General features: G+C 43.5%; 1 protein-coding gene across 3 annotated transcripts in view; it reads right to left on the reverse strand.

Annotated features, from left to right (window-relative positions):
- The window catches only part of STAM2 (signal transducing adaptor molecule 2), a 43,128-nt gene continuing 21,209 nt past the window's right edge, over window positions 1–21,919 (reverse strand). The window contains exons 7-14 of one of the 3 annotated variants that reach the window (XM_060256984.1): window positions 21,509–21,629; window positions 17,944–18,038; window positions 14,995–15,080; window positions 14,781–14,868; window positions 10,642–10,696; window positions 8,695–8,848; window positions 3,693–3,847; window positions 1–3,345 (exon numbers count right to left, since the gene is read on the reverse strand). In XM_060256984.1, the coding sequence (XP_060112967.1) occupies window positions 3,123–3,345; window positions 3,693–3,847; window positions 8,695–8,848; window positions 10,642–10,696; window positions 14,781–14,868; window positions 14,995–15,080; window positions 17,944–18,038; window positions 21,509–21,629 (977 nt within the window). In that variant the 3' untranslated portion in view covers window positions 1–3,122. Of the gene's footprint in view, window positions 3,346–3,692; window positions 3,848–8,694; window positions 8,849–10,641; window positions 10,697–14,780; window positions 14,869–14,994; window positions 15,081–17,943; window positions 18,039–21,508; window positions 21,699–21,919 lie in introns of all 3 variants that reach the window. The other 2 variants (XM_060256981.1, XM_060256983.1) reach the window with 2 other exon arrangements.

Genomic DNA, 21,919 nt, shown 5'->3' on the forward strand with positions numbered 1-21,919 from the left:
TTTTTGTTAAATAAGTTTTATTTGCACCAATCTGCGCAAACATGTAGGCAAGGGCTGGGTGGATTTTCATATGATCAGATCCCAAACTGTTAATAACTCTGCATTACCTGAAGATAGCAGCATGTATAAAAACAGCCAAGCCGGTTTTGTTGTAGAAAATTATTCATTTTGTAGTTTGAACTTCGACAAGCAACCATGGCAGGAGTTTCTACAGCACGCAGAAAGTCCTTAAGGAGACATTCCAGCACTCAGCAGTACTCTTCTTTCCTTCCACCAATTAGCTCAAAAGCAAAATAACTTAATCCAGTTTCATGCACATTTGTCTCAAACAGAAATTAAGACTATTCCAAGGGGAAAGTCTTTTACACACTACATTTACTGTAATGAAACCTGCCTATATTTAACATTGTGACACGTTTGTCTTGAGATTTGAACGATGCAGATTAAAAAAAAGGGGGGGGGAAGGATTCAGCAGAAAAAACCCTCAGAAATAGCATGACGCCGCCACCCCTTAACTGGTAGCCCTTTGTCAGACAATTCCAGAAGCCAACAAACATAAGCAGGTCAACACACAAAAACACGTAGGTTGTTCATAACACTGAGAGAAGGATCCTAAATAGACTTCATAGGTATCAAGGCCTTTGACAACTCAAAATGGTTCGCTCTTAAAATAGCTGAACTGGGGAGACTGAACATTCTCATGCGCAACGTCTGAGTGGAAAGGAGAAGGGATTAGCTTTTGTACAATTTAAGGTAGTAACTTATCTGCAAACAAAAAGCATGCCCTGCTTGAGACGGCCATGAAACATCCCGCAGAATTTCTATTTAAACAATTAATTTAAATGGGAAAAAAATTACTGTTTACTTTTGATATAAAAATAGGTATAAAGCCTGAAGCACGTTCTCAACTCCACTCAGGTCAATGACTTCATTTTCACCGATTTCAATGGAGTTAGGGCCCCAACTACGGAAATCTTTTGTGAGTTCCTTTGGCAGCGTAACTATGAACACACCTTAGCAATAAATAATGATGTGGTCTAGAAAAGGGAAGAGGGATAGAGATGATCCAATCGACACCAAAACACTAAATACACAGTCTCAACATCAAAATTTGTACATATTTACAACTTGCAGAAACGCATTGTAAGGTTACAGCAACTAGCAATAATGCCAAATGCAGCTACATATAAAATTTCAGTGATTTTTAGAGAATGAATATACATATGTAGTTGTATATAAAGTCTCAGATAAGTGAATATATATATATACACACACACACACTATTTATATATATTTTATATATATAGATCAAAATACAATGGAAAAAGGTTGTTTCAACTCAACATCAGTTAGATATTGGGCACTACTTCATGTAGTATCAAAGATTGTGTGAATCATAAAAACTCTGATTACCCCGTGTACTGACAAACAAGAAGCTATACACTTTTTCCAAAAGTCAATTTGTTTATAAAATGTTCAAGCTGACGGGGAAAAAAAGAGACAACCCTTGCTCTAAATAAATTTCCTCAAGAGCACCCTTCAAAATGAATTCTCAGTTTTAAATAAAGAAATCATTCATATATCTGTCCCATTCAGCCGCTCTAGATCATCACTGGCAGAAAAAGGAAAGATAGTACCACAAAGAAAGTAAGTCTTAAGCATCTTTTGTTTTCTGGACTGGGCATAGACAGATGCCCACAGGTTGATTTTCAGAACTTTTTTTTTTTAAGAGTCATAGGCATACGTTGGTCCAATATAAATCTTCATCTGACCATGCTCACACTTCTGTACAGTCTCATGTTAGCACCGGTATAGGAAGTCAAAGAGCCACTGAACAGACAATTTTGATTTGAACACACATTTTTCCTCACTACAAAGTTAACACATGTTCGTAGGGCAGACAACATATATTCAGTCACCAGCGTATAAAGATCTTTAGATTGCTACACGTTTAATCACGGTCCTTTGCTCATCTAAATAGTTTTTGTATCTCCACCCCCCCCTCCTCCCCCACATTGCTTACCCCCATCCAAGACTACAGATTAGTTATCCGCAAGTATTAAATGCGTGTATGAAGATAGCGGTACAAAAGTCAATAAGAAAATGGGCAGAAAGGAAAGAAGGAACACTCAAAGATAAAAGAACACAGACTCTTTCCTTTGACTGTTCTCTATTAGGAAAGGAAACCAGGCACCTCAACGCTTCAGCTGTTCAAACTACGTGGATAGTCATCTAAATTCCTGTCCTGCTCAGCACGTATTTGATACTTAAAGCCAAAAAGACCTCTACTTGCGGGTGTCCGCTACGATTAACCCATGATGCAGGCACAAACTGCTCTTTCATGTGATGAAGTGAGAGGAAAGCTGAGAGAGAGAGAAAAGTGCAGAAGATTCCGTTTCATTAGGGCAGCTTGGCCTTGGGAATTAAAAGGGGGTGGGGAAGGGAAGAAGCACTCCCCAAGACCCTCTCTTCCGTTAGACTGGGAATAAAGAGGACTCTGCAGAATAAACAGTGCTAGCTTCCAGAGGAATGAAAAATGAGCAATCCAAGCTGGCCAAAGTCAGAAAGGCTATTAACTTCCTCTGTCAGTCAAGATTTCCTTCTCCCAAGTTCACAACAGCTTTATTGCACAATCATAAAAAAGCAATCTGTTAAGATGAGGGTGCAAACTGAGGAAAGCAAATGATCTAAATAAACTGGGTTTCAGGACAACACTTGAAATTTAAAGGTTCCATAAAAATGACAGTATTAATAAAGCCTGGAAAGAACAACCAGGAAGAGCTGCATAAATAAACTTGCTTTCCACTCTCCCCTCTTATGAAAAGGAAATTTACTTTTATGGAGGCTTAATTGTAAATAGGGAGAAGGGGAGACAGAACACTACACAGCCAAGGTTTAAAGGCCATATCTGAAAAAGGGGGGAAAAAACCCAAAACATTAGCAGCTCACCTTGCTGAAAAAGCTATGCAGAAAAAAACAGTTAAACTTGAATTAAGTTTTGCTTTGAAACTGCTTGGTTGTCTTTTCCCTTGAGCAGAAGTATCCTTTTAGCTCAATGAAGGGCAATTTAAATGACAAGGGTCAGCAACATCAGATAGTTTTCAGGAACAGACTCTGCATTTTCACAGGAGAGGCTGTTGGTGGTAATTTGTTTGTTGCTGCGGAAGTGAATGAACTGGAACTGCTGGGTAGCACGTTCCTTGAGGCAAACTAGAAGGAGTGTTCTGGTAGGGTAGCATATCCATAGGCAGGCTCATTGGTTGGGTATAAGGGACCGTTCTAGCTGGTGGAAGGCAAGCATTCTGGCTCACGTAAGCAGGGCTGGACACAGAATCTAGACCAGTGCTGAAACACAAACAAAAACCATTAGCCAACATACAAAAGGGATGCCAACTCGAAAGATTAACTTCTAAACAATGAAATAAGCCATTCAAAGCACTGAAGTATTATTTAACATTTGCCTCTGATTCCATTTCCTGTCAGCAGAGCAGTGCCCCTGAATCCAGTCTCCTCCTGCTGCCTCTCCCACCCCCACCCACCCCTTCACGGTGGTGGGGTACAGCATGAGTAAAGAGAGGGATTGGAGAAAACTATACTCTCTTTTCTGCTCTTCACTAAACACATTTCTGTTATTAAAGGGCGAATTTGAACGAATGAGACATTTCATTAATGCGATTTTGCTGAAGAAATACCTTAGATAAGCTGTCTGAGCAGGCTGAGATGCTACTGAAGAATTTATAGTTGGCGGCAAGGACCTCAGCTGTCCAATCTGATCATTGCCGGGATTGTAGCCTTGAGGGACACCATGAACCAAATAGCTCCCACTATGAGCATGGATGGGATATGGCTATAATAGAAGAACAAAACAAAATAAACTGCATGACTGATCATTCAGATGAAGGGGCGGTGGAAGGGTCTTATATGTACTATCAAATAAATAACATAGCTACTTTTTTAGAAAGCAGAATTACATATGTTCAAAGTTTGTGAAGAATTTCACTGGGTAGGCCCCAAGGACTAATGGGAGCATAGCCACCTTCAAGAGGGGTTTAGATAAAAATATGGAGCAGAGGTCCATCAGTGGCTATTAGCCATAAAAAAAATTTGCCACTGTGTGACACAGAGTGTTGGACTGGATGGGCCATTGGCCTGATCTAACATGGCTTCTCTTATGTTCTTAAATGTATTTCTCTAAGGGTAAAGAAATTGCTTTCTCACCCTGAAAACAGAATACTAACTCAAATTCCAGGTATTTTACCTGATACGATGAGCATCAGAAAGCCTAGAATTCAAATTGCTGCTAACAAATAAAAGACTTTCTATTTCCTGTGTTAACTTACAGTGTAAGGAAGAAGTAACTTTTCTGTTTCTTGCCTATTACAACAAAGACTCTACGCTGCCATTCAGTTTAGGAGATCTTAGAAAGTAGAGCAGATGTACTGAGGAGCAGCGTCACAAATAAATTAATCAAATACCAGTTTGGATACTATGGGGCATGTATGGATGCGGTTCTTTCCTGTTCTCCTCCTCCCCTTTCTGCCCAATCAGAGCAATCAAGATAGCTAATAATTAAAAGTAGAACGTTATTATAATGATATATCATAAAACCAATTAAACCCAACAGAAGAATACATATATAAAAACACAAGCGTCAGCAATTAACATATAGGGCAGAGGTGTCAAACTCATCCGATCTGATGGCCGGATCTAACATAAACGTCACCTTGCTGGATCACGCCGTGTGCGCCGTAAAATCTAATGCCAGGTACCGGAGATATTTTACGACTGACTGTGACTCATACACTTCCTCAGCAGAACCTGGGGCCAAACAAGTTCTCCTCACTCCTTACGGTTGCCAACTTTGGGCTGGATAATCCCTGGAGATCAGGGCAGGAGACCCTGGGGAGGGCCTGCATTTGGGAAAGGAACTTCAGCAGGGTGTATAATACCCTAATAAAGGCCCTTCGGATCCATATTTGGACTCGTTTCCCCCCAGTTGCTCATGGGCTGGATAAGAGCCCTGCATGGGCCATATGTCTAACACGTCCACCACGGGGCATAGAGGAGGGATCACTGAGGAAATGCCAAACAAAGCACACCAGAAAAATCTCCATCCACTGATTCAAGAAGTCTGATGGATGGAAAGGGGAATAAAGTGAAATCATCCTTCTCTTCCATCAGCACATACATTTGGATCAGACCACTGTGTCCAACCCCCTTTTCGTCAAAACTGTTTGAATTCTGCAAAAAGCCTCTCTACAAAAGCCTGATTTTTGCTAGGAGAATAATTTTTAAAATACTAATCCATCGTGCCTGAATTACACTGATTCATTATTCAACATACACTTTGAAAGTGCTGCTTATACTTTCTGTAATGAAGGAAAGGCACGTGGAAGGAATCAAAGAAGTCTCGACACGTGTGCAGTCATGCACGCCTACCAGAAAACTGATTTTTCATCAGGATTCAGTTACACAAAGCGAAATTTAAATAGTGTTTCGCAACCACACTCGCTAATCCTAAAGGAAAAGGAAAGGTCCCCCCGTGCAAGCACCAGTCGTTTCCGACTCTGGGCTGACGTTGCTTTCACAACGTTTTCACGGCAGACTTTTTACGGGGTGGTTTGCCACTGCCTTCCCCGGTCGTCTACGCTTCCCCCCCATTTTACTGACCTCGGAAGGATGGAAGGCTGAGACAACTAATCCTAAAACAGGAAGACTAAAGGCAAAATTACACCGAAGCATTTGGGGTTTATATGTGCATATAAGGTTGATGCAAGCTTTTTGCCACCCACCGGCCTCCCCCTGCGCGGACAGTCCCCCGCCCCTGACTTCCTGCTCTGCCACTTGCACCCTTCCTCCCCCCCACCTGTGGGCAAAGCCAGGCCGGGGCCCCACCACAGCTGCCCCCTGCCGGTGCCAGCCAGTACCTGCCAGCGAGTGAGATCCAGTCCTTGTGGCTCCATGGCAGCACGCAGCTGGCCAGGCTACGCAGGCAGCAAAGGGGGCTGGGAACAGCTGGGTCCTGAGGGCCAGCATCCGCACCCAGCATGAGGAGGGAGGGAGGGAGGGAGGGAGGGAGGGAGGGAGGGAGGGAGGGAGGGAGGAAGGAAGGAAGGAAGGAAGGAAGGAAGGAAGGAAGGAAGGAAGGAAGGAAGGAAGGAAGGAAGGAAGGAAGGAAGGAAGGAAGGAAGGAAGGAAGGCCTTCCTGTGGCCAGAGCCAGAGCCTGGGAAAGACAGGATGGCAGGGCTCCTGAACTGCCCCCTGGGTGAGACTGGGCAAAGCGAGGCAGCTGTGGGGGGATGCCAAGGAGGTGCTTGGAGCTGGGAGCCTGGAACTTCTGCAGCCACCAGGAAGGGCAAAGAACACCGGACCAACCCAAAATCCTTCTCCCCCAAGAAACCTCCCACCTCCCTGGGGGACCCCGAGTCTGCTGTCAGCTGCCTTGTCACCATCCTTCCCCCTTCCACACCACATGCAGGCCACAGAGACACTGCCCAAAAGTTTTCCCCTCTGCTCCGGGTAAGAAGTGCTTGGCAGGTTTCCTTGGAGGCCAGCAACCCCCCCCTCCCCCGTTCCTGGAAAGCAACTGCTGAAAGAAACTTGGGATGGGACGGGGGGAACATGGAGAGGCAGCCATTTCCCTTGTGAGTTGCTTTTGGCAGCCGGGATTCAAATGATCCTCTGGCAGGGGAGAAGAGGGAAATCCCGTTTTTTTTTTTGCCTTGGGGTGAAGGTCTGCAGCAGGGCGCCCACTGTCACCATGTGCAAGAGGAAGAGCTGTGGCTGGGAGGCACAGAGAGAGAGAGAACAGCTCCTCCTCCAGAGAGAGAAGAGTCCTCCTCTTCCTCTGATGCAGCAGCCCCTGCCATCGAGTTCTCAGGTCCCTTCCTCTGCCCTCCCTTCCACAGGCTGTCAGAGGTATCTGGGGCAGGGTGACGGTGGCACTGAGGAGCCAGATGGCAGCAGGTGGGCCAAGGAAGTGGCTGGTGGCGGTGAGGGTGGTGGGGTGGTGGAGGACAGTGAGGAAGGTGGCAGTGTACACGGCCAGTAACATGAGGAACATAAGCAGGTGGCAGGCCCTGTCACCCGCTCACCACTCGACAGCCAGGTTCCAGGCAGCATCTAGGGAGGGGGCACCTGCCACTCGTGGTCAGATGGTGCCGTAGGTGGTCGCCTACCTGGCCTATTTGGTAGCACTGGCTCTGCACATATGCTGTAATGGCATTGTATTGTGCACTCAGGGATCATTTTGTAGAAAAAAAGGTACAGGAGCTCAGTAGGATATCTCATTTGCATATGCCCCGAGATCTGTGTGCAGTGGGGAGAGAACTCCTCACTGCATGCAGACCCTGGCTGGATATTCAGGAGCTGTGCTCCTGTGAGCTCCTGCTGAATTCAAGCCCCGTGTGTTCTCAATTTGCAGCACACTTGCCCAAAAGACTGAACATCTTGGTTCTAACAAGATTCCATCTTCACAGGATGCCAGTGTACAAAGAACATCGTGTTTGCTATGGGTGGGGATAAATCATCCTTAGTCACTTTCTGTTGGGATAATATTTCTGTGCAGGTAAGCCACATCAACACAGAAGGAAATGTTTCAATGTAAGTGCAGTAAGCATCCCTACCAGAAAACTAATTTTCATCAGAATTCAATGTTATATAGCAGAATTTAAGTAATACTGTGCAACCATAGCTATTAATCCTAAACCAGGAAGCATTATCTTTAAGTACAAAGAATATTAGACCTCCAGATGTCTAATACTCATAATTTACTTTACACCCCCAAATATAATCTTTCATCATCGCTGAGAGTTCACAGCAAGGCATTATGGCTAAATGCATCATCTTTGATGTGGCAGTTTCCATAGTAACTATTCTTTTTGCACCGATTATGTAAAACCTAACTAATACATGCAGTCACATTTGCCTTTTTTTTTTAATTACTGCCTGCAAATTCTCTTCTCCTCCCCACCCTTTTTGCTTAAATAAATAGGAATGCTTGCTTTTAGAAGAATCTCAAAGTTATTTAATTTTGTGCACAAAGAACTTGCTGTTTTGAGGAATCATGGAAATAAAAACCAAAAGGAGTTCGACTTCATTTGGAAGTACAGTACTTGTCCTCCTGAGCATTTTTAAACATATATTTAAATCAGATTCTTGGATATAAATGTCAACAATCTAGCTAAAAAAGATGCGAGAGGCTGTATCTGTCTTCACTGGCAAATACTGATATGTCACCAATTGTGATGCTGTAGTTAACTGCCTTACTTATTTTTCCACGTCTTACAACTGGGCAGTTTAAAGTGTGACGAGGGTGCCACCAGTCAGTCTATTTATTCATGTTTTGATATGTGTGGCTATAGCAGAAGCATACTTATCTGAAAAATTCCCTTGGTAAAGAGGATTACACACAAAAATGTTCTCCAGCCTCTATTAACTGACATGGTAGAGGTTAAGAGCTGCATTTCGTGGGAGAAAGTGATAACAGCAATCAATGCTGCTTTGTTCCAAGCATATGTTGACATTTCACGCAGTAAGATTTCAGGATCCATATGGAAAGCTCAAGTTGTTTACAGCCCAGCTATGAAATCTGCTCTCACAGATACTCAATCATTCTTAAGAGGAGAACATTTGCTGGATTGCTCCTAATTGGGGGGGGGGGGGGGGGGTTAGAAATAGAGAAGACCACTGACCTGCACTGGAACACCAGCTGTTGAGGGCGGATAGTGTGTGGATGAATGCATCTTTGAGTATGTGGAATACATAGGAGCTTCATTCATTAGTTTGTTGTACAGCTCCAGGGCTTCGAGCACTTTAACATTTAGTTCAGACAGTTCTGAATGCTTCCTAATTAAAAAAAAAAAAAGTGATTGCGGTCATCATATATTTGTCCATGCACTAAAATTCAGCACACCTGTATCTTTATCCAGTTCTTAAATTTCCTAGGCTATATGGCAATTCTACACACGTGCATGCATATACGCACACGTGCACAGCATCCAGAGAAGTAAGGCTGTGCAGGAAGACTTGACTGAAAACTCTGCAATACCTCTGAATCTTGATTCCCAGTTTACAAATTAGCAAGATGATCCTGGGGAGGGGGTCACTGCCACAAAGATCATCCAGGCTAGCCTGAGTCAAGTGACCTTTGGGTTCAAAGAGGCAAGTGAACAAATTACAAACACCTGCTTGCACCTCAAATCTGGTAGCTGCCACCAGTCCCCTCTTCTGCCGTCCAGATAGGAGCCAAAGGGACCCACTCCTGACCTTCTTGGGAATGACTAAGAATTCCTCCCTGCAAGGTGGACTCCCAGTAGGAATTCACGAGAGTTAAGTTTTTAGTTAGTGGTCTGCCAGTCTGAGGCACTAGATTTCTACGGGCAGCTGCGGAGACGAAGAATTGTGAATTTTAAAATATATTTTATTAAAGGTGCAAAGAATACTTTAAATATTTAGTCGCTAACTAAAATACTTTAAAAACAAAGGTTCGCGAGGACAAGACGTTGCCCTTCTGGCTGCAGGTTTCAAGGCAACTCTTCTCCAGAGTTCAGCAAGCCAGTGCAGGTTTGGCTTCAGCGAGCTAAGTCCAAAAATGGCTGAGATGAGCCAGGACATGCCAACAAGCCGTGACAGCACGTAGACACCTTCCAAGCTAAAGAACGAGGTTTAGGTTGCTTCCTTTACTGCTAAGAGTCCAGAATGTTGCTAGGCCTTTGCCCCAATCAGGGCTCTGAGCAATTTCCTAGGGTCAAACATGTAATCCAATGATTGACCTGATGACCTAATAGTTTCTGGCCCTGTGAGAAGGCAGAAGAGTCTGCCTGCAGTCAAACAACTTTACTCTCACGCAGGTGCCTAACTGTACAGGGCAGATGACCCAAAGCAAAGGCACAGCTGGCCCTATCACTCTGTACAAGGTCAGTCTGTGCTCTTCCCAGCATTCAAGTTGAGTCTCCGCAGAAAACCTGAAAGCAGGCCGCAAAAAACAGCCTGACCAAACTTTTGAAACAGAATCCATTTTGAGCAAACCAAACTTCTTGACAGGCACATTCCTAGCCCTTATTAGTCCTACTGAAGACAGAAAACCACTGTTACGCTTATAGCCAATATTCAACCAAACCTGACACGCGCAGAGACATCTGAAATACTAAAAGGGTGAAAATCTTAGACACTGCTGCTGGAATAGAGATTTTTTTGCCAATCTGCCACTCTGTAGACTGCCGTTTTAGGACAAGTGCTATGGTGTGGGGGAGAGGGATCCTGAACTCTCAGGATAAAGTTTCAGGAACCCAGGAGACTACAACAGCAACATTATATTTCATGAGCAGAGTTCCACTTGCAAATCATAACATCCAGCCAACAATGACTAGGCTCAAGCTATTCTACAAAAAAAAGTTCCACCAAACTTGCAAATAGTTGTTCGTTCTGATCTCTTTGCAGCTTGAACTGTTCCTCCTTTTTTCTACATGTACATATCTTTGCACAGCAAAGCTCTATTTCTTGATTTTATCTAATAATCAAGGAAGACGACGAGAATGTAAGAAAAACATGGGAGCTTTGTGCACCCTTGATGTCATGGGATGAAGCACGAGCGGAATACACATTACATGCTAATTTTATTTGCAAAATACAATTTTTACCTATCAATTTCTTCTAGTTTTTCATCTATCATGGGACTCATCTGTTGACAGATATCTGAAAATACATACAAATAATAAAAATGTTACTATTTACCCAAGCGTATGTGGATCAAACATGGAACTGAACCCTGTAACCATTCCACAAATGATTTCTCCACTGGAATAGCTGAATGCAAACCTACGCTTATTTAATATACTTTGATGGTCACCTCTCTCATCACTAGTGGTTCAATTTAGAATGAAAGCAGCCTTAAGAGGTAACTGTAAATGATGTAAACACTTGATATGCAGCGTGCGTATTTTCTTTAGCTCAGCAAGCGATCCCAAAAATTTAGAAGCCAGACTAATTTTTCAGTGGAGGGATTTTGTGTTTTAATGATTATATTTTCTAGTTATTGTTATCACAAAATCTAATCATACCTTCACCACAGTTTCTCGTAAACTTGTTAAAGACAAAATTGCTTTACTATATAAATAAACACAGAGGTAACCCTGGTTACCTTAGCTGTCGTGACATACAACAAAACTCTAACCCTACCCTAATTTCTCCCCTATGTCTCATAATCCCACGAGTGCTTTAATAAACTCCATTTAAACCAAGCGCTATCACTTTAATAGGGTTTATAATCAGAAATTCTTTACTTTGGGATTCTTTGGAAATACAGCATATTGGTCTAAATTAAAATCAATGAGGGGAAGGGATTGGTTGGAGGTAGCAATGAAATTATCTTATAAGGAAGTGCCAGATAGGGCAGGTAATACTTTTTTTCCATCCTATTTTAATATTTTCATTTAAGGATACTGCACAAACAATACTGAATAAGGGTTGGGGAAAGCAAAGCAAAACCGAGTTTGTATTGTTGCTAGTTGTCATTTGCAAAAGGACAGATTAAACCATATATATTTTTTCCCACCTGCAGAATAAAGAAATAGTAGTTAAGAGTAAATGGGAAGATGACCTAGGAGGAACTATTATATGAAAAGAATGTGAATGGACCTGAGATAATGTGCCTTGGAATTGAAGAAAAATATGTCTATGAAAGAACATTTTTATAACCTCCAAAAGTGGTATTTAATACCTTATAAATTGGAATATATTTACATATTGTGGATTATCAACATTGTCAACCCCCTAATGTAGATTTAAAGCATATATATGCAACTGTTCAACAGCAGTACCTTTTTTGGAAACAAATTAAGAGATTAAGGATACTATTGGCTATGAATTGCTGTGGGAGCCAAAGATATTTTTGTCAGGGTTTGTAAAAACCCAGGGATATAGATGATATGAGTTACAGCACAAATCTGTGTGGTATCTACTTGGAAAACAGTGGAAAACAAGAACCACATTACCAATAATGGATGGGTATAAAATGATCAAATGAAAAGAGAAACCGGTGAAAGTCAAATTGGATACAACTGTCCAAATCTTTCCTATGTTTATACAGCGCAGGAATGCAAACTTCCATGATTGTCAGATGATATATGTGACTTTCTTTGATTTAGAATTTTAAAAAACAAAATGCTGCGTTTAATCGAATATTGCAGCCAGCATAAAAAGCAACTGGTTAAGAAGTGAATTCATCCATCATCACTGAATGCTGTAAAGTTAAGTTTACATATAGACAAACAATAGTAAGAAACTATGGATGGGCACAAACCAAGGAAAATGGTGGTTCGTTTTGTGATTCATTTGATTTCTGACCCAGTTTGTATTTCATTGGTTCGTTTGGTTCGGGAGGTGCAAAACTCAGCAGGAGTCTTCCCTCCACCCACCCTCCAAGTTTGGCAAAGATTGAACTTCGAATGTCCAAGTTATAGCCCCCCAAAGCAGGTGCCCTCAGGAAAGCTCAGCTTCAGCTCTCACAATTCTGCATGCTGCAAAATGACAAGCTCCCGGAGCTGCCAATCAAGCTACGGACAACTTCTATGGGTGATTCTAGGGCTCTCAGAAGTCCACCCCTAGCATTGTCTAGGAATTGATTGAATCAGCATCAGAATGTCTGGGGAAACGAACCACAAAAACAAACCAAGTGAAGCACTGATCTGGAACAAATTATGAATCAACCCAATTCATGCACAAATTGCAATTGGTGGTTTGGTTCATGCCCATATCTAGTAAGAACTTCATGCATGTCCGTCATGTCGCACAAAAGAATGCTTTGATGAAAATGATAAATAAGCTTTGTACTTCCTTGGACAATTTCTGAGATATAATACGGTACAATAATGGCTAAAAATACTGGCTAAAAATAGAGAAAAGCAGGATAAATAATGGCTAAAAATAGAGAAAAGCAGGATATAAAAGCCAACTCTTCTTTGATTGACAGCAAAGAATATTGGTCCTACATTTTTTTTTATTTCCTCTGTCAGTTAAGAACAGCCATAAATGCTGCTTGTTGTAATAGCTTGGACTTCTGCTAATAAACACACAAAAAATTACCGTATTTTTCGCACCATAAGGCGCTCCGGAGGATAGGACGCACCTTCCTCCTGGGGGGCGATCCGCTGCCTCTTCCTCCGATCCGGCGCTTCCCCCGCGCCTGCCTCCATCTTCTTCAGGCAAGCGCTGGGATCGCTCCACGTGGCCCCAGCGCTTCGCAAGCGCCGGCTGCGGAGGGGGCAGCGTGCTTCCTTCTTGCCTGTATGCCTAGCTTCAGCTGTGATGTTTAAAGCAAGCACTGGGATCGCTCCCTCCCTCCTCCGATCCCAGCACTTGCTTTAAACATCACAGCTGAAGCTAGGCAGACAGGCACAGAGGAAGCACGCTGCCCTCTCCACAGCCGGCACTCGGAAAGTGCTGGGTTTGCGGAGGGGGCGGGTGCTTTCTCCTTGCCTGTGTGCCTAGCTTCAGCTGTGATGTTTAAAGCAAGCGCTGGGATCGGAGGGGGGAGGGAGCGATCCCAGTGCTTGCTTTAAACATCACAGCTGAAGCTAGGCATACAGGCAAGAAGGAAGCACGCTGCCCCCTCCGCAGCCGGCGCTCGCAAAGCACTGGGGCCACGTGGAGCGATCCCAGCGCTTGCCCGAAGAAGCTGGAGCCAGGCAGGCAGGCGCGGGGGAAGCGCCTGTTCGGAGGTAGAGCCAGTGGATCGCCCCCCAGGAGGAAGGTGCGTCCTATCCTCCGGAGCGCCTTATGGTGCGAAAAATACGGTAATTTTTTGTGTGTTTATTAGCAGAAGTCCAAGCTATTACAACAAGCAGCATTTATGGCTGTTCTTATCTGACAGAGGAAATAAAAAAAAAATGTCAATCAAAGAAGAGTTGGCTTTTATATCCTGCTTTTCTCTACCTTAAGGAGTCTCAAAGTGGCTTACAATTGCATTCCCTTCCCCACAACTGTCACCTTGTGAGGTACACAAGGCTGAGAGAGTTGAGAGAACCATGACTAGCCCAAAGTCACCCAAGCGGGCCTCGTGTGAAGGAGTGGGGAATCAAACCCGGTTTTCTAGATTTGAGTCCTCCACTCTTAACCACTACACCACACTAGCTTTCATGAATGTCGTAAGTGGTACAGTAAGGCTATGTAGGGCACCTAAGTAAAATGAAGAAAGCCTACATAACTGGCTACAACAAAGAATTAGACTGGCACTCCTGCCCACTCCCCAACTCAGAAGAGTGAAGGCAAAACTGCTCTGGAGGACACAGGGATATGTATATGTACACATTCAACAGCGGCACTGTTTAAGCAAGTCAATTTGTAGCTTGCATGCCAAAAAGACTGAGTATCCTGGTTCTAACATATCCACAGGATCCCAGTTTATAAAGAACATCATCATTGTTATGGGTGAATGCCTTTCTACATGGGCACCATTTCTGTGTAGGTAAACTGCACGTATTACCATATAAGATCATCACATACTTTTTCGGGCATACAGCAAATCAGAAATCGACTGCAGTTTTCTCAGTATAAGTGTGCCGTCTCAGCCATGTGGCAAAATATGCATGTACATTCACTGTGTGAGACACTGTATGTGAGTTGTACCTACTTTCAAAGGATTAAAATACTTTTTATCTTTTCAGTATTAAGGAAAAGTGCCTAAAAACTGCGCTCCTTCAGACAACAAACTTCTTCATAATTCATTTTGTCAGCAACTTGGAACGCGACCGTCAGTATATTAAGCAGAAGCCAATACTACCTTCTAAATCCAGAAGATCAGGAGAATCAGGCTTAGGATCTGTTGGATCGATACTCTGAAGTACCTGCAATGCCTTGTCCATCTTGCTCTGAAAGACAAAGAGACAAGCATTCACAAAAATGGTGTCGACGTGCAAGTCCACAGAAGTTAATTTTTCATCTCGCAACGAGTGGATAAAGTATTTTCAGGAAAGCGGTATTCAAAATCACCATACCTCATCTATACAAACTGGTTCAGGCTCAGCTTTTGTAATTTCCTCTGTAGTGTTTTCGGGAGAAGAGGGTTTATCCACTGCTGCTGCTAAGGAAACATGAGAATATGAGTGTCTTCTTGCACTAGCTTCTCCAAATGACCTGAAAAGTATTTTTTTTCCCTAGTCACCTTCAAAAACATTCATAACATGCAGCCTGCTAAGGTTTCCTAAGCGCAGACGCCTGGGATCGAATCAAGAGGCCAACGGAAAAGCAACTCTTCTAACAGCTGGCCCAAGCCCACCCGTAGCTCTTTCAGCTCTGCCTACTCTAGGGAAGAGCCCGAACCATGCCATCAACTAGAGATGGACACAAATCAGCGAGTCCCTTTAGCCAACAGACTTTGCTCCTGTGGATTGAATACTCCTGACTCAATCCAGCATATATTGCTTGATTGTTCTTTTTACCATAACCTCCGTAAAGATTTATTTGGCAAGCTTTCTTTTTCTCCAGATTTTTCTATTCTGCCACCCTGTTGTTATTTATTGAGTGATACTGAGGGGGTGGTTAGTGAGGCTGTGGCAAAATTTCTGGCTGACATCCTTAAATTTAATTCTGACCATGTCTGAATGCATCTGTAAGTTCGGTTTCATTTTTATTTTATCTCCAATGTTTAAATTTTTATATTCTGTGTATTTTTATCTGAATCTATTATGCCATGAAAGGTTTGGTATGGTATGACACAAACCAGCTAATGAACTCAAGTTCGTCACAAATTTTGACTGGTTTCTGGCTCACAAAGTGATGTCCATGAACTGAAGAACCACAACAAACTTCCACAAATTTTGAAGCATTTCATTACAGCTCGTGAACAGCAGAATCTGGTCTTTATGAGAAAGAGCTGAGAGGCAGGGAGCTCCCTGCTGCTCAGCTGTTTGGAAACCCCTGCTTTCTGCTCCCCATAAAAAGCCACAGGGAGCAAAACCCAGGGGTTTAAAGTTTCAGTGGCTCACAAACCACAAGCTGAACTGAAAAACGAGGTTTGTACTCATCCCTACCATCAAGTCCTGGAGTCTGCCAAAGGCACACAAGCACCTCCCTACTACTGTACCTCTGTGATGGATCTTAATTATACGGCAATCTTGCCTGAAAAGTACCGTATTTTTCGGACCATAAGACACACTCCCCCCCCCCAAAAAAAAGTGGGGGGGAAGTGTGTGCGTCTTATGGTCCGAAGGTACGTACCTGGGGGAGGCGCGATCCGCTGCCTCTGCCTCCGATCCGGCGCTTCCCCCACGCCTGCCTGCCTGGCTCCATCTTCTTCAGGCAAGCGCTGGGATCGCTGCACGTGGCCCCACCGCAAACCCAGCACTTCGCAAGCGCTGGCTGCGGAGGGGGCAGCGTGCTTCCTCCTTGTCTGTCTGCCTGGCTCCACCTTTGATGCTTAAAGCAAGCTCTGGGATCGGAGGGCGGAGGGAGCAATCCCAGCGCTTGCTTTAAACATCAGAGGTGGAGCCAGGCAGACAGACAAAGAGGAAGCACGCTGCCCCCTCCGCAGCCGGTGCTTGTGAAGCACTGGGTTTGTGGTGGGGCCACGTGGAGCGATCCCAGTGCTTGCCTGAAGAAGATGGAGCCAGGCAGGCAGGCGCGGGGGAAGCGCCGGATCGGAGGCAGAGGCAGCGGATCGCCCCCCAGGAGGAAGGTGCGTCCTATGGTCCGGAGCGCCTTATGGACCGAAAAATATGGTAGTTAAAAATAATATAACAGCACAGGGAAAACGTTACTCTTCTGATCCAAAAACATCCTTTAACACACACACACAGTGTGTACCCTAAGCTTAGATCTCAGATGGCAAGTTGGAAGTCATTCCTTTTCTTCACATTGAAGAGTCTGACCAGAAATATTTGAATGCTTTAATATGGCAATACCATAGTTCGCTTATTTACAAAAGTTATATTCTACCTTTCTGCCCTCATAAAAGGCCACCAAAGTACACAATAAAATCACGTTTAAAAAAACATTAAAGTCACCCTCCCCCAAAACACAAGCCATTCAAATAAATTTAACACAGAGTGAAAATACTTACGAAGACATAAAAATTAAAACATTAGTCAGGAAAGAGGAATCACGGCGAAAATGCCAAATGAAACAAAAAGTCTTCGCCCACTGGTGGAAGATTGCAACAGAAGGTGGCAGATGAATCTCCTTGGGAACAGAGTTCCACAACCTTGGCAGTATGACAGAGAAGGCGCTCTCTCAGGTTGCCACCCGCCTAACCTCAGAAGGCATGGTCACCCAAAACAAGACTTTCAAAGATGATTGTAGTAGTCTCCAGGGAGTTCATACTGGGCCCTTTTAAGAGCACATATACAACCTGTGCTCCATCAGCTACACTGGCTATATCAGTTGGACTCCCTCTCTCCCTCCCCACTCTCCCCCTCTCATTTTTTTTTACCCCATCCCTATCTTAATGCTGCCCTCCTTTTCTTATTGCTATTGAACAGACATCGGAATTGTCATATTTATTACTGAAAGACTGAGAAGGAGGGAGTAGGCAGTCCTTCAAGTCCCAAATCTTGAATTGTTCCCAGAAACAAACGGGGAGCCAGTGTAGATAGGCCATGACATAGTCCCTATGACTTATTTGATCACAGCACTTAAGAATCATATCAGCCCATCTTTAGCAACATCTTTAGAGCTAAGTGAACCCCTGCGTGGCTCAGCCTTGTCCTAAAGTAACATACTGCTGACAGAATGAGAATTTACTGTCCACAAAACACAAGAGCCCTTGCACTGAGTAGCAGCAATTAAGCAATTAGAGCACAATTAGGCATTGTGAATCAAAGGATCCAGATTCTGTTTCTGGGATCCTTAGTGACTTTGAACATGTTCAATTTCACAGTACATTCCTCTGCAGCACTAACATTTTATCATTTAAGTGTTTATGAACCGAGAGTTTAATTCATACTTACCCGACTCAAGCTCCTCATTTAAGTTAGAGGTCACAAAATTAGATGGGAACAATCCTACCCCTCTTTGATTTTCTCCTTTCCACCAGTTGGCATCACTAAGCAGAAAAAAGATTTACAGAACTGAATTGCAATACTACACTGCCCCTTCCCTTCAAAACCTTAAGATACAGGCCTGGGCTTCTCTTTATTTGCAAGCAGCTACTAACTAGAATGCATTTTTTATCCAAGGAAGTTGTTAAGGAAAAGCCACAGAGACCACCTTAACCATTTGCTACGCAGGACAAGCAAAGTACTGGAGGAACAATTTCAAATTTCCCAGGGTCTTCTAACAGTACAAAACTGAAAAGGCAACTGCCCCATAAAACTACTTAAGTATAACAATGCAGAATCTGTTTTTGACAAAAGTCACTCTGTTCTTTCTCCTTTTCAACTAAGATCGAGACAGGACAATCTACACAGAGTCTAAGACCACTGATTTCAATTAACTTAGATTGGATTAACGCTGCAGTGGATTCACTAAGACCTTAAATACTGCAGATGTCCTCCAAACTATCAAAGGTTGACTGTAACTATGAACACGGGTCATTTCGTAGAAAAATAGGTGGTGGAGGTCATTAGCATAGCTTATTAGCATACACTGCCCGCCCACCAGCCAAAAGCAACCCAACGCAAAAAAGGACTGCCCCAAGCGAGTGAGGCCTGCTTGGGCTGGTTAAAGATCCAGCCCAAGCAGACCTCACTCACCTGGGGTTCTCCTTGACCACCCCCACCCTCAGTCAAAAGGCCAGTAAGCCACTCGCCATCCAAAATCACATAAGAAGTGAAAAAGGGTGGCGTGGGCCTCTCCAGGGGTTAATGAGGGCTGCTAGCTGTGTGGCAAAGCTCCTGGTGGCTGGCTGGCTGGCTGGCTGCCCGCTCTCCTAATCGAGGGATTGTTATGCAGCTGCACCTACGATTAAATGAACAAGGTTGGGGGGGGGGGAGGGGGCATCAGAAAGGTTCAGGAGCTGTGCTCCTGTGAGCTCCTGCTGAATTCAAGGCCTGACTATGAAACTGATTAAATGAAGCCATTTCAAATGCAATCTTAATACACAAAAATACCAAGAACCCTCAAGGAACTACGGGAAGGAAAAACAATTTGGAAAACTACCCTGGATTCTGTAATTTCTCAGAGGTTTGAACAAGCTTTTACTTCTCAGCCCTATTTATTCTTCCCCACCCCCCACAGATTTTCAACATTCTGTACTCCTGAAATATATTAATTATTCAGTGATCACTGGGCTTTTCATGTTCCCCGTTCATCTGGCTAAATTTACCAAGTTTTATTTTTCCTGCGTATTGAAGGAGTCCGCAGACCATGGAGAGATCCCTGCCATGTCTGGGGTGGCCTGGTTTTCTTTGCAGCTTTCATGCTTGGCAAGACAGCAAGCCACTTTACTATTAAATACAGTGGCACAGTCATTACTTAAAAGCAACTACAATGAATTATCTGTGTGCTTTATCTTCCAATGCGTACTTTTTCAATTTGATTTTTGGATCTGCATCTACCTGATAAGGAAATAATAATGTTGAAGAAGTGTGATGCGGCTAAAAAGGCCAACGCAATTTTGGACTGCAATCAACAGATTTATAGCGTCCAGATCACATGACGTGATGCCACTGCTTTGCTCTGCTCTGGTTTGAAAACAGTGAAGGCTTTATCTGGTTCCTTTTTGAAATGAATGTAAACCTTTTAAACAAGGCTATACGGCAGGGCGAACCAGGGTTCTCGACGAAGAGACAAAATGATTGTCGAGCTCAAGGGTTCTGCGCCCCAACTTTGGGAGAAGAGTCTCCAGTCCAGAGAAATCAGCAAGCACCTAATAATAAAGGGACACGGGATTATAATGTTTTGGAGTGCTTTTTTGAGACTATTTCTCTCTACCTGAAGAAGAAGATGAAGATATTGGATTTATATCCCGCCCTCCACTCCGAAGAGTCTCAGAGCGGCTCACAATCTCCTTTCCCTTCCTCCCCCACAACAGACACCCTGTGAGGTAGATGAAGATATTGGATTTATATCCAGCCCTCCACTCAAAGAGTCTCAGAGCAGCTCACAATCTCCTTTATCTCCCACCCCCACAACAGACACCCTGTGAGGTGGGTGGGGCTGAGAGGACTCTCACAGCAGCTGCCCTTTCAAGGACAACCTCTGCCAGAGCTATGGCTGACCCAAGGCCATGCCAGCAGGTGCAAGTGGAGGAGTGGGGAATCAAACCCGGTTCTCCCAGGTAAGAGTCCACACACTTAACCACTACACCAAACTGGCTCTCCATGTAAGATGGTGAAGTGTTGCTGCATTATGTAATATTCCTATGTGTATGTATTTAGCATTCACTGTAAATGTTGCCATTGTTAACATTTATTCTACTTTATAAATGTTGTATTGCTTCTGGAGGATTAGACTTTTTGTCACGGTTTGAGTTTTTAGCAAAGCAAAGCAAAGCAAAGCAAATTTTATTTTTATATCCCGCCCTCCCCCACCAGAAGGCGGGCTCAGGGCGGCTCACAGACATGACAAGCAAGATTCGGTTAAAATAGACAGCAATGGTTTAAATAATACAATTACATGAATTAATAAAGTTTAAAAATATAAAAATAAGAGAATAGGAGATTAAAAGATATAAAAATATAAAGTAGGTAGAAATAGGTGCTATATTTCTGTCGGTCATAGTTTACATATTTTAGCTGGTTCTGCGCTGCACAGACCATGTTCCCTACTATTGGTTTGCTCTGCTTGTGCCAATATAGAGGATGGGGCAGAACTGTTTTCTGTTGCTCCAGAAGGTCGGACCAGAACCAATGGATTGAAACTAAATCAAAAGAGTTTCCGGCTAAACTTCCTGACAGAGCGGTTCCTCAGTGGAACAGGCTTCCTTGGGAAGTGGTGCGCTCTCCATCAAAGTTTTTAAGCGGAGGCTAGATGGCCATCTGACAGCAATGCTGATTCTGTGAATTACGCCAATCATGGGAAGGAGGGCAGGAAAGGGTTGCATCAGTGCTTTGTTCTTGTGGCCCTTTCTTACATGCCCAGAGAAATGCTAATTGACACTTTGGGATCAATCAGCAATTTTTCTGCAAGTGAGTTTGACAAAGGATTCTGGAGGTTTTTGCCATCTTCTGGGCATGAAGCAGGGGTCACTGGAGATGTGTGTGTGTGGGGGGGGGGTATTTGTGAAGCTCCTGCATTGTGCAGGGGGTTGGACTAGATGACCCTGAAGGTCCCTTCCAATTCTATGATTCTAAAAGCATTTATTGGGGGCGACATGCACAAGTGAGAAGCACTATAATTCCAGTCAAGAATGTAGGCTATCCTGTAATGTAAGAGAAGATCCACAGGACAGCCTTTAAGAATTGTGATCCAAATGTAGTTAAAAATATGCTTTAGAAATCATCAGCAGAACAGAAGCTCACAGTGTAGCATGTATTGAGTACGAAGAGTAGGGAGTGCAGGCAGCAAGAAAAAACTTGAGTTCAATAGCTACTTCCCTTTCCCCATACAAACTTTGATTGAAACAGAATATACCTGTCATCCAAAACAATAATAATGTCGCCGCTCTTAAAGGTGAGTTCATTGTCCTCGACAGCTTCAAAGTCATACAAAGCCCGCACCTTCCTTGAGATCTTCTGATTGTTCTGCTGAACTTCTACAGATGGGTATAAAGATTTTGTTTCCGTTTGCTGCTGTTTTTGTTCTTGCAAAGATAACTCAATTGCTATGATCAGAAAAGAAACACACACAAACCTCTTTTGTAGTCCAAACAAAAGACGAAATGTGCTGATTACATCTTTTACACTGTTACGGTCATGTTTCTTCAAGTTTTTGAGTTTGGGACAGCCTAATAAACTTATTCTAGTTTCTGGGGCCACATACACTTCAGACCTTTGGCTGCTCTTACATGTGAAGATCAGGGTACTACTAATCCAACGCTGGAAT

This window comes from Heteronotia binoei, chromosome 16 (genome assembly GCF_032191835.1).
Source record: "Heteronotia binoei isolate CCM8104 ecotype False Entrance Well chromosome 16, APGP_CSIRO_Hbin_v1, whole genome shotgun sequence".
In the NCBI taxonomy this organism is placed as follows: domain Eukaryota; kingdom Metazoa; phylum Chordata; class Lepidosauria; order Squamata; family Gekkonidae; genus Heteronotia; species Heteronotia binoei.